Genomic DNA, 12979 nt, shown 5'->3' with positions numbered 1-12979 from the left:
GGTGTAGAACCTACAAGTCACAGATAAGTAAAATAAATTGCCCAACAAACTGTCTTGTTATTAAAAGTATAGACAAAGCAGAAGCAAAGAACACCATGACTGAAAGCATTCATTATCTTTGGCCTGGTTCTAAATCCTTCCTATTTCTGTCATACTATTACAGCATGGCATGCAGTTTATTTACACTTAAATTTGTTTTGTTTTTTTCAGAAGTTTTAACAGATTATTTGGGTTTAACAAAAAAGTAAACATTTTACAGTGTTTTCATTATTTACTGTACTAGATCAGTTTGTTTTAAAGTATGCTTTAACGTATTGTTTAAAAGTGGATAATTGCTGTAAAAATTTATTTTTGTCTTCAGTGTTTATCAGGTATAAAAACTGAGAGATTATGTAACACTGAATTCATGTGGTTGAGAATGTTGTGTAAGAATGTATCAGTGCGTTTGTGAAGGCAGGTTCAGCTTGTATTCATACATGACGAAACCTGAAGAACACAGTCAGCCTAGTGCATTTTTGTGGTGAGATTAATGATCCATGTCTGACCATGTGACCATTGTTTTTCACATTCAGGTCTGGTTATCTAAACACAAATTAAACAAACTTCAATTATACACTGGTCAATAAATGCTTTATTTTCAATTAAATGCTTTATTTCCCAGTCTTTGTATAATGCATTCAAATTGTGGATTCTAATTTTGAATGGATATCACTGCCATCTTTACCCATCAGTAAGCATTTATGCGATAAGGTACATCCTATTCACTTAATTATACTATCTAGAACCAGCCCATGTCTTAGCCCAGGTCTTACATTTCAAATTGATTGGACATAGTTTGGGAAAGGGATTACAGGGTCCACAATTTACACTGCAGCTTTGTCTTCTTTGTCATTATGGATGAAGGGTAGATTAATGGGTAAAATATCTATTCAAAATCCAAGACACAAAGTGTCCAAAAAGTCTGAATACTTTCTGAATCTACTGTAGTGTTAAGGAAAAGCCACCAGTATGTACTGTAACAATCAAGTCAGTACTTAGAACTTACAACATTGTGAGTCACATTAGATCAGACTGATGATGTGTGGATTGTGTAAAAATGTAGGTGAAGTCAAAATCACCTTCCTTTTACTGTCTTTTCTTTTAAATGTTGTAACTCACATGCAATCACGGGATTTACAGCATTAAAAACAATTGCTACAGTTCTTAGCCTTTTTCCTTCCAGCATAAAAAACAAGAAAATGGGAACAACCCCCCACACAACCCAAATGATTTCCATTAACACATTATTATTATTATTATTATTATGCTGAGCATTCTTTCTTTTACTAATTTTCACTAGCCTCTTATCCTTTTGAGGCATAAATACTTTATGGCATTGCACAAATTCATCACACCTACACATTCATTTAATTACTCACTCAATACTTGCTACCACTAAGCTACAGGCAGTTGTGGTTAGGGTACTGGACTAGTAATCAAATGGTTGCCGGTTCAAGACCCACCACTGCCAGGCTGCCACTGTTGGGCCCTTAAGCAAGGCCTTTAACCCTCAATTGCTTGGACAATATACTGTCACAGTACTGTAAATTGCTTTGGATAAAAGCGTCTGCAGAATATAAATGCGCAGAATATAAATGTACTTGCGTTACATGCTCTCCATGTGTTTGCAAGGCTTTCCTCCAGGTACTCTGGTTTCCTTCCACCTTTAAAAATAAACAAATAATTGATTGGCAGCCCAAAATTGTTTTTACGTGTCAGTTAGTGAGTGCGTGTAAATGAATATTAACTTTATCCTGGTTAAGTCTGTGTTGGGTCTGATACCTATCCTGAAAACTCAAATAACATGTATAACTGATCAGTGTCGCTGACTGTCAGTGCTTTTAAACTCAAATAAAGGAGTCGTTCGAGGGTTGAGAGAACCGACTCCTAATGTTGCGCCAAACCCCTTAATGTGATTCACAGAAACGCCGGAAGGCGCGTCACTAGTATTTACGGTAATTCTTCAATGCGCATGAACGCGCAGTAAAGCCGAGCCGTCAGCCTCATGCACGCGCCCGCGTTCTCGACAGAGTGTGCAACGCGTGTTGAAGAGAGCGCGCGTTCGCGTGTGTGTGTGTATATGTGGTTCCGCTAATTCTGTGAGTGTTACAGTCCAGGCAGGCGGGCCGCTTCAGCCACATTAACGCCTAAATACTACTTCTGTTCGGCGACCCACGGCCAGAACCCGGAATTTATACACTGTTACACTTCAGCCCTGGTGAGAAGAAAAACCTTTTTTTGTTCTTGGTTAACGTTAAAGCTAAATATGTTTGTGTTTGTAACTACAGCTGGTCTTTTAAACTCTATTGATTCTTTGTATTAATGATATATGTGTGTGTGTGTGTGTGTGTGTGTGTGTGTGTGTGTGTGTGTGTGTGTGTGTGTGTGTGTGTGTGTGTGTGTGTGTGTGTGTGTGTGTGTGTGTGTGTGTGTGTGTGTGTGTGTGTGTGTGTGTGTGTGTGTGTGTGTGTGTGTGTGTGTGTGTGTGTGTGTGTGTTGTGTGTGTGTGTGTATATATTGTGTTTTGTGTGTATTCATGCTGCAGCTGTAACTGTTATATCTAACAATGTAACTGCCACTCCCCAATTCTTCCCCCAAATCCCCCTAAATTCCCTGTCTGTTGTTCCCTGTAGCAAACCATCACCACTGACTCATCACCAGTCTAGTAAGACTTGCATCTGCTTTACTAAAACATCTTTAACACCATTTTATTCTCTTTTTAATAATAAACCATATGTATCTTTAAGTAGGCAGTTTTGTGGAACTATTTCACTTGCATCGTTTTCTCTTTCCAGCACCTTAAATCATCTCTTTGTCTCTACTGGATTGGAAAGCGTGTCCAAATCCACGTCCACACTACCTTACTAATTAGTAGAGCTGATCCGAACGCTGCTGGGACTGCAGATCTAGTTTGATATACTATGTAGTACGGTAGTGTGCAGTGTTGGCACACAAAGAAGCGGCGCAAACCATTTGCAGGTGTTCAAGTCTCACGCTGGTTTTGTTACACACTGGTGATTATTATCTCTCACCTGTATGTTCTGCTGTGTTCCCATGTATTTACTATTACCTTAGTTTGCTCTGTATTCAGAGTAAACATAACAGAAATAAACAATAACGTGCATGGACTGTAATCTTTATAGTCCATTGTTTCCGTTTGATCAGTCATGCAGGCCACCAGCCTGTCAGTTACATGATGTGGATCACAGTATGGCAGATCAGAGAGTTTTATTAATGCTCACAGCCTCATATATATGAACATAAACTATGTAGATGCATGAGAGAATTGGACAATGTGCCAACAGAACAAAATAAGGATAGTCATAGAAATTATGATACAATTCAACAGAAATATCTAATTATTTAGTTGTAATTATACTTGGTATTTGTTGATTTGGGCTATTTTAGTTTATTTATGCTGCAGTATCAAGCTTTGGTTAATGGTTTGGTGTTTTTGGTATAAATAAATATGTTCTGATAAGTCTGGTCATTGACTGAGCAGTTTACTGTCTTAGTTTCCCAACACCTCCTTAAAAACATCCTCTAGATTCACTTGGCTGCGTTCTATGATGGCAATTATGTTAAAATGTGAGTATGTATGTAATTAGTGACCACCTAGCTTGAAGCAGGCAGCCCACCATGGGTGGAAGGATGGAGTTTAAGGGCTTCAAGCTAGGTGGCATTAAATCTCTTAAAAATCCTTCATAATCTATATGATAAAATAATGTTAGATTAATTTACATTCAACTTTTGAAAATGTATTAACAATAGTCCGTATAATAAAAATAATCAATCACCTGACACTGCACAGTATTGCCTAACAGATATAGATGGGATATTTTGCATAATGAATCGATATACAGTGTTAATGTATGACTGTACTGACCTTGTTCTATTAACTAATATTGCTGAGAGTAGCTTTATAATACCAGTTAAATTTTGAATAGTATTTTTAAGATGTAATGGACTGATGGCTACCAGCACTTTGTTTAAAATTTACATTACGAATGCTAAACTAGCTCTCATTTTAATATTTATGTGTGTTACTGTTCTGCAGTGTTATGTTTAGGTTATCCTGAAGCAACCTTGACACGTCAGTAGTGTGTTTTATAATTTTATAATACTAATTATTAAAGTTTAAAGATTATTGACATGTCATGTGTTTAAATGAATTTCACAAAATTTGCATTTCCAGTTAATTGTAATATGGGCTATCTGGACAGTCTTTAAAGGTTGTGGACCATTGTTTTTGTATTTTGGAATTTTGGACATGTATATAAACAATAAGGTAAATGTCCAACATTTAAATGTATTCATTGTTGCATGAATATTGTAAAGACCAAATGTTAATTATTTTATAGGTTGCAAAATACAAATGTGCATGTAACACACATGTACTTTCAACAAAGTTTTTATTATTGCCGGCTAATCTTGGTCACAGTGTCTATATACTTATTTAAATATGCTGTTTATATCATACAGTACTTGATATCTTGTGTGAATGCAGCCTGGTTTTATTAGGTTACATTTATTAAACAGATTTGACTAGGGAAATGTTAGGTGCACTGCTGCCCAAACTGAAGTTTGCTTTGTGTCTGATAACAGGAACATGGGTCAGCTGATGTCCTTCATGTTTTTTAGCCATTTTCATGGTGACCCTGACTAAAGGCCAATAGAACTGACCAGAGCTGGTAAACCCATGAAAGTGCATTTTCTAAATAACAAAGCTTTGAACAAATACACACATCCATTATGTCTATGTCTGGAGAAATAGAGTAAAATGAGTGACTAATCAGATTTCAGCTGAAAATCCAGGAAAAAACAATCAAAATGTGTTGGCGTGTCCCTTTTTCTCCCTAGTTGTTTCCAGTTGTTTCCAGTTGTTTCCAGTGCTACTAATAATGCAGCTTGTGCCCAAGGTGGTACAACAGTGGGCAGTTTCTATTTAAGTTTGCACAAAAACTGTGCCAGGCTGAAACCCTGTAGGGTTTGAAGTTTGCCATTACAGACGACAGATTCTCTCTGTCCTTTAATCTGTTTTGAGTTCCATTCATGCGTAGTAAATAAAATAAAATCTGTGATTATTTAGCTTGACTTCTTAAAAATGTTGAATCGGTTAATGTGCCATGCATGATTGTGTGTGTGTCACATATTTGTCATTTTGCAGGTAATACAAAATGTTTTTTTAAAAAGATGCAACCTGGTGCGTGTCTTGAGTAAATGCTTTGCTGAAGCAACTGAAACATATATGACATTATCCATAGCTAATCTGTTGCTTTAGCTTAATCCTTTGCCTAAACCAACAGTCCAACCTGTCTGGGTTTTAAACTTGAAAGTAACCACACATGAGTTCTCAGACTCATTGGCTGTGTCTTTGAGAGGAGTGTCAAATGGGCATCATTGCTGCTGTACAATTGCAGCCTCCACTCTTTTGGGAGGGCTTTCCAAAATGTTGCAGAATGTATGTAGAAATGTGTGGCCATACAGTATTTGTAGAGTCATTATCTGTTGTGGACTATAAAGCCTTGGCCTGCAACTGATCAGTTGCATAGTTTTGCTACATTGGAAGTCTTCAAAGTGTTATCTCGGCCTCCAAAGTCTTGCCAGAAAATTGGAAGAATTTATTAAATATGATTGTATGTACACATTAGCAATGGGTTTGGTTTTCATGCCTGAATTTAGTAACTAGGAGGTTTGTTCACTTACTTTTGGCCATATTGTGTATGTTGGCAAAATTAACCTATTAAAGCTCCTTTTTTAATTACTTATGTGGTATAAAATATGTAGCTCATGAAAGCACATGCATAAAAATTTCACATTACAGAAGAATGTGTTTGAGTTATAGCTTTTCATAATGTTTGGTGCCTGGAGCTATCAGATCCCCACCAGACAAGCTACAACACAGCTAAAATAATGTAGACTTGATCATTTATATATTGAAATACTTGAAGTTTAGTCATTGTGAGACTGATGGTCTCAATTTATTTGTCATTTATTTGTCTATTTATTTGTCAGGTTGCTATTGAGGAATGGAAGCAGATCAGAATCAGCAAGAGCCGGAGGCTGTAGCTCAGACCGAGGCAGCAGAGACTCCTGAGCAGCCCAAATCTGAAGGAGTGAATGAGACTCCTTCACCACCTCCTGAGCCAGAGAAACCAGCAGTGGAAGCCTCTGAACCAGAAACGGAGTCCACAGAGAAAACAGCTAAAGTGGAGCCCGATGACGAGAAGCCTGAGACATCTGAAGAGCCTGTGAAATTGCCAGAGAAGGAAGAAGAGCCAGAGGAAGTCCCAAAGACAGCTGTTGAGACAGAGAATGAAGTGGTGCAGCAGGCTGTTGAACCAGAAAAGAAACCAGAAAATGATGAACCAGAGAAGAAACCAGAAAATGATGAGAAGCCTTCTGTCCCATCAGAAGAAAAAGGAGAACCAGAGGAGCCTGGCAAAACTGAGCCTGCTGCACCGGAACCTGCGGCACCAGAACCTGCGGCACCAGAACCTGCTGCACCGGAGCCTGCTGCTCCGAATGAGGTCCCAGCTGAACCAGTGAAGGAGGAAGAGAAAGCTGAAGCTCCAAAAACAGAGACAGAGGAAAAGCAGGAGAAGCCAGCCGAAGAGGAGCAGGTTCAAGCCGAGCCCCCAAAAGAAGTGGCAGCCCAACCAAAAGAGGAAGCTCTTCCACTGTTCTATGGCTGGTTCCTACTTTCAGATGTTAAAGAGAGAATCAGGTGTTCCACCATGGACTTCCTCAAGACCCTGGACACACTGGAGGTCTTCAAGAAACATATCAATGAATGTAAGTAAAGTGTGGGTCTGTATTTAGTCAACAAATTAACAGAACATTTCAGAAATAAATGATACGTAAGTTTTACATTTGTCTTTATTCTGAGTAGCTTGTTAATCATCTTGTTGCGTCTTCTTGTCACATGAATCATCTCTTTGTCCAGTGTATCCACGTTTTATACGCTACCCACAGTAGAAGGGGTGAGGGTACTGACTTTACCAACATTACAAAATCAAAATGTTTCCATTTTACTTTTTCACTGTCTTTGTCCTTAAATGTTATTTTCATCTTATTGTTGATGAATGTTAAAGCTTTTGTTAATAATGTAGTTGCTGTGGTTCCAATGATATAATAAAACAAGATGAGTCTGCAGTGTGTCATGATTAGAGAGTGACTTTCACAAGTTTGATCTTTTTATTTATTTATTGTTAAACACTTTTCTGGCACTTCTGAGACCATTTTAAATACAGTCAGCACAATAATAATAATGTGTGTTTAAAGTGTATTTGCATGTTCAGGATTCAGTGATAACAGTATATTTACATTACAGTATGATAATACATATCTTCTCTTTGTTTCAGTTACTGGAGAAGCTGATAAAGAGGTGGATCTGGAGCAATACTTCCAAACTCCTGAGACACTCCACTGCACCACCAAGTTCTGTGACTATGGAGAAGCAGAGGGAGCAAAAGAATATGCTGAACAACAGGTTAGACATTAAAAAGAGAAAAGAATGTAAATACAAAATGACACATTTAGAGTTTGTGTTATTCTTGTGTGATCAGACAAACATGAGTAAGTGTGTTAAACCACAAAGTATTTAAAAAAAAAAACATTCATAAGCTGCTTTATTTATTACACTAGGTTATAAATTGAAGCTTCTAGTGGGTGTAGCAATAAATGCTTTACTGTACTGATGTAAGATAACAAAAATCTAAAGTAAATTTCTGGTGAAAGTGGAGCTAATACCAGCTTTACCGATATGATGGTAAAACAGTTTGGATTTTTTTTTACATTTTTATAGAAATTTCATTCATCTCAACAAATAGATTTTACTTTTTCCCAGTTCTCCAAGTCAGTTAATGTTGTTCATTTTACACATTTATCCAGATAACTAATTTTAAGCAAAATAGTTTAGTAAATGGTGTACATTTTATTATTATTTTTATTTCATTTCAAACCAGGATACTGTTTAATACAAAGGTGTATTAGGGTCACTGTAAAAGTCTTTCTTTAAAAGTTCAAAAGGTTTGGTAAAATGCCTGCTAACTGCTTTCAGTGGGTTTGAATATCTGTTACTTTGTTCACTGGGGAGTCATGTGCACTGGTGATTTGCTTAAGCAAAACCAGAGCTGGTTTGATGTGAAACCGCAACACAAGACTGTACAAGATGCATTACTGTCTAACACTATCTCCTTTATATATTTATACCTTTCTGCATAATCAGGAAAACACCTCTCTAACTTTAAACCCTTCATGTGGGCACTCTAAACTGTTTACTATGTAATATTTTTCTTTTAAATGAAAATCCAGACAGGTGCTTACACAAGTAATCTTGCTGTATTCCAATCACTCACTAATACATAAATATTGTGGGTTTTCTTTGTTTGCCCCGTTTTGCCCCATTTAAATAAAACAGGACTATTAACTCATTCCTCGTGTTACTGCACATACTCACCAAAGTCTGTTGAAATGACTAATTCAGTTAAAATATCATAAATGTGATGGGACAACTTGCTGAGGGCTTTAACACCTCATAACAGCTGTAATAGCTAAAATATCATTGCATATTGGAAATGTAACCAAACAGTAACCAAACAGAATGTATGCATGCAAGGAATGTAACGCCTGACAGGTGCCTGCACTATGCCAAGTTGTGGCCTGTGTAAGGGACCTATCCAGCATTTCTATGTGCCAACCCTGATATAGTATTGGATTGGTGCATACTTGCAGCTAAAATTGATTTATTTTAATGTAATGTCTTATCCTGTTTGTGACTGGTACTAAACAATCATGATAGCTGTGGAACTTTGATGATAGCTCCAGATTTTGAGACCAGAAGTGCTGACGTCCATCTTTTTGCTCTTCTGTAGGTGGTTAAGGATTCCTATGACACTGCAACAGAGCTGTCTGTTGTTGGTCTCATAGTGACACCTCGCACTTTTGGTGCCCGTGTGACACTCACTCCAGAGCAGATGCCACTGTGGGGTGCAGGAGCTGATATAGAAGGGGTTCCAGCGACTGAACTCCCTGCAGTCGAGGCTCTACCAGCAGGTAGCCGTGCCCATGTGACCCTTGGCTGTGCACCAGACGTGGAGCCTGTTCGGACCGGTTTAGACCTGCTGGATATCCTGGTGGTCCTGCAAGAAGAGAAGGAGGTTGTTGCTGTAGAGGAGTTGGAGCTGGGAACACTCTCGTACCTGGGCCAGGGGCGCTGGTACTTGTCTCTGAGAGAGGCAGTTACATGTGATGCCACCTACTCAAGCTTTTCTGAAAAGGAGCGTCTGGCAGGACCAGCCAAGAAAGAGGGAGGGGAGAAAAAGAAGAAGCAAAAATGTGTCATTCTGTGAAATGGAGGTTTATCTGGCATTCAGTGGTTTTGTCTGTTAGGTTGTGAGTGTAATTTCAGCTTTAGTGTACTTAAAAGGCTGGGTGGAGGGGGGGGGGGCATCAGTACTTATTGGAAACACTGCCAATTTAAAGCGGTTTAATAGCCCCCACCCAGCCCTTCTTTAGCAGGTGCCTTTTTCTTTTTGCCTGGCAGCACAAGCACCAAGGCCTTAAAATCTGCCTTAGAGGCATGAACTCACCCTGTAGGTAATAGTTTAGCCATTGCACTATTTGTATATCCATTCTGTCTTCTTTGCATTTGATATGATGGATTGCGTTTTCTTATTGTCTTGATGTATTTGTAGCAAGACAATTTTTGGGCAGATTGGGGTAAATAAGTGGCTGTTAGAAGTCTTGAAACAAACAGCCAGTATTGATGCCAAATTTATTTGTTTATCCTCTAGCTTAGATTTGCATTGGTACTGAGTGTGCATGACTGGGTTTGGCATTTGGGTGCATTTGTACATTTCTTCTGTTTTTTGTTTGCAAAGGCAACATCACATGCTGCGTTTGCTTTGTAATCACATTCCACTGTAATTTAGTAGGTACTGACACAAGCATTTCCCCATTATGCCTTTTTTTAATCAATCATTAGTGAATGTACATCTCTTGTTCCTTGAATTTTGCATTTCACACAGTGCTGCAGTCATAATAACCACTTCCTAATATGTCCTCTAACAATTTGCTACATGCTACACTTTTGCCAGTCTGATCAACAACATAGCACTATTGTATCTATTGTATTTTCATTAACCCTGAGCTAGTCTTACTTTTCCCCCACTAATTCTGTCACTTTTGACAAGGTGCACTCAAAATACTGTGACTGGTGTCTGTCTTTGTTTAGTGCTGGGTGGCACAAGGCAGAAGCCCTGCTTATGTAGACCTCTGATGTTTGAGGTGCTGTATTTTGCACTTTCTTTTTTGTAAACTTAATAAAAAAAACTGCTTGGCTGACATTCTGTCTGCTTGTTCTTTTTTATCAAGAGTAAAATGTCTCCTCCTCGTTTTGGTTCCTTGTTTGGTTGTGTCTGTCAGCCTTTCAAGGCCATTGAGTGAAATTATTTCTTTTACAATAATACAAGTTTTACTGTAGTGTTTTTCCTCTTATTGATAGTATTGCTGTGGGGTCAGATGTGACAGTAGATAAAAACGTTTTCATAATTTTGTGTGTGTGCGAGATGTTTTTTAAAAAAGAAATGTGAAAAGCCAAAAAGGCATTATACCAACCTGCTTTTAAGGGTAGTTTAATTGTTTGCATCTTGAACTTCAACCTAAAGATCATTTACACATTCTTCCACAAGGTGGCATCGGTTACCCATCTGTGACTTATACAGCATTGCATTCCCTTCATGCTATTCTATTTCTTTTTGTTTTAAACATAGTTTAAAGGTCTTTCACCAACCGTTTAATTAATGATTAATAAAAAAATGGCACAGTACTTTGCTAAATGACCTATTTGCCTTTACATCAGTAAATGATTGTAATACATTAAACTAAATAATATACTAAATAAATAAATAGTTAACTGAATACATACATAGTTAGTCTACCCAGTGCATTGAAGTGCATTAATCAAGTCTCAGTTAGGCCAAAACTACTTTTTGTAAGTATGATAGCAAGATGATGCCCTGTCCATGCTATTCTTGCCTTGCGCCAAATCTTTCCCAGTGGAACCAAACTCATTATGACCCTTTCCATGATAAAGCAGTGATAGATTAAATGCAAGTATTTCACTTATTTGACTGATGAATTTAAATAAATTGTTTATTTTAGTCTAGACATATTTGGTGTGAAGGCTTTTGAATTACATACTTGTTATGTATCACCCACATCAGCTTAGTAAGAGCAAATAAGAGACAAGATTCTGAGCTGCAGCAAACATCAAACTGCTTATATAAATGTGTGGCACTGGGCTGACACAATTGTGCTTGTGCTATGACCTGGAATACACTCTCCATGGGCTATAAAAGAAAGTAGACTTCTTAGGAAACAGGCTGTTTGTCACAAAATAGTTTAACATGATGTTAAACAAAACAAGCATTATTTTTATTTTGCAATGTAGCTAGCAGGCTAAACACACAATACTTCTGGGCTAATTAATGTATTACATTTTTAGCTCTTTATCTCTTTATTTTAAAGAATCTCACTAGAAGAAAGATGACTGTTTATTGTCTTACTTACAGCTTCTGTCCTTTACCCACTTAACTCATCATTTCTTGGCAAGATTTGTCAAGTTTGCTCAACCTGATCTGTCTGTATCTCTCTTTGTACAAGTCTGTGCCAAACTGACTGGAGGAGAAACTGCTGAATAAGCATTTGTCATCAAAGTGAGTGTAGTAGAGGTCATTCTGAAATAACTACATGCGAATGCAGCAAACATACTGTCAGAATTATAAAACACAAATCATTTAGGTTAAACTGAGACAGACTGTGGATGATACATACAGGTAACAATATTAAAATATTAAAATTGCTCCAGTTTTAGTTCAATGTGCTTTTGTTGCCACACTGTCCTAATTACTTATGAAAGCTGCATATAAAGAAGTTTGATCTTTTTATATTACCTCAGTCAGTGGTGCTGCTCAGCAATCACTTGGCACATGTACATTATTTTCTTGGCTGGAGTTTCCAGACTGCATTAAGTAAGAGTAGATGTAGACATACCTGTTCACTTTATTGGCCAAGACTTGTCCTGACTTATCAAGGAGAGAGACAATACATGAAAACCATCTGCTTAATCTTGTACTGTCACTCCTATCAAATATAATAAACTACATTACAGCCATACACAGTTTTTATTTATGTAGTGATGATTTAAGTAAATTAAAGTATCAAAATGATCCAATGTCTTTGATTGATTGGTGTCTTGTCCACGTTGTGTTACTCTTCTAGGGAAACTGGATCTACTGTGACCTCGACCAGGATAAATTGGTGGTAAAACAGGAAAATGAAATGAAAACATTGTTAAGACCACTTACAATGTAAACATAAGCTTTAATCCTATTACATGCCAATTCACTTAATAGCAGCAGTTGACTCCAATGTAGGAAATTTGTTGATCAAGCAAAAATGTCATTTTCAATGACAGATGCAGACAGGGGCTATACAACTGAACGTGCAGTTTCATGAATCACCATATCCAAGGTGGTTTTTCTTTCAAGAATCACCTTTAAGGATGAGTTGGAATTATTTAAATGATTTAAAACATCACACATTTTTCAATTCCAAGCTGTATGTGGGGTGTTAATGAAAAAGTGAGTTGTAATATCAAATGTTTTTCAGCAGCAGGGAAAATGAAAATGGCCTTAAATTAAAACCTGCTTCTTTCTACCAATAGGGTTTAAATACACTGACTCAAAGCACCAAGCAACACAGGATTGTCAAGAAATTAAACTAATGTCCTAATGTAGCACAATCTTAACCCTGCCAAACATCAAAAGCAAAACCTAAGCATTGGGGTATTAAGGAATGGGTTTTTCCAATAGGTAACTTTTTTAAAATTTCTTTAGTTTCAGGTTGTGACAATCATTTTGTGTAGCAGTATGAT

General features: G+C 37.4%; 1 protein-coding gene across 2 annotated transcripts; it reads left to right on the top strand.

Moving 5' to 3' along the window:
* Window positions 1-2040: 2040 nt before the first annotated feature.
* cnp (2',3'-cyclic nucleotide 3' phosphodiesterase) lies at window positions 2041-10388 on the top strand. 2 transcript variants are annotated; one of them, XM_062984716.1, is made up of 5 exons: window positions 2041-2257; window positions 2673-2704; window positions 6055-6834; window positions 7404-7531; window positions 8916-10388. In XM_062984716.1, exons 3-5 carry the CDS (start codon window positions 6069-6071, stop codon window positions 9390-9392), a joined length of 1371 nt encoding a protein of 456 aa, XP_062840786.1. In that variant the 5' UTR covers window positions 2041-2257; window positions 2673-2704; window positions 6055-6068; the 3' UTR covers window positions 9393-10388. The 2 variants fall into 2 exon arrangements, with proteins under 2 accessions (XP_062840786.1, XP_062840785.1); XM_062984715.1 differs by lacking the exon at window positions 2673-2704.
* Window positions 10389-12979: the final 2591 nt, after the last annotated feature.

This window comes from Trichomycterus rosablanca, chromosome 22, assembly GCF_030014385.1.
Source record: "Trichomycterus rosablanca isolate fTriRos1 chromosome 22, fTriRos1.hap1, whole genome shotgun sequence".
Classification (NCBI taxonomy): Eukaryota; Metazoa; Chordata; class Actinopteri; order Siluriformes; family Trichomycteridae; genus Trichomycterus; species Trichomycterus rosablanca.
The sequence above is the reverse complement of the archived record's forward strand: the minus strand, read 5'-3'. Positions and strand labels throughout refer to the sequence as shown.

Bases quoted from the DNA above. Each gene is read 5' to 3' on its own strand.
- cnp (XM_062984715.1), top strand. From the start codon at position 6,069: ATGGAAGCAGATCAGAATCAGCAAGAGCCGGAGGCTGTAGCTCAGACC. The intron at 6,835-7,403 runs GTAAGTAAAGTG...TCTTTGTTTCAG, and splicing joins CAAGAAACATATCAATGAAT to TTACTGGAGAAGCTGATAAA. The intron at 7,532-8,915 runs GTTAGACATTAA...GCTCTTCTGTAG, and splicing joins AAGAATATGCTGAACAACAG to GTGGTTAAGGATTCCTATGA.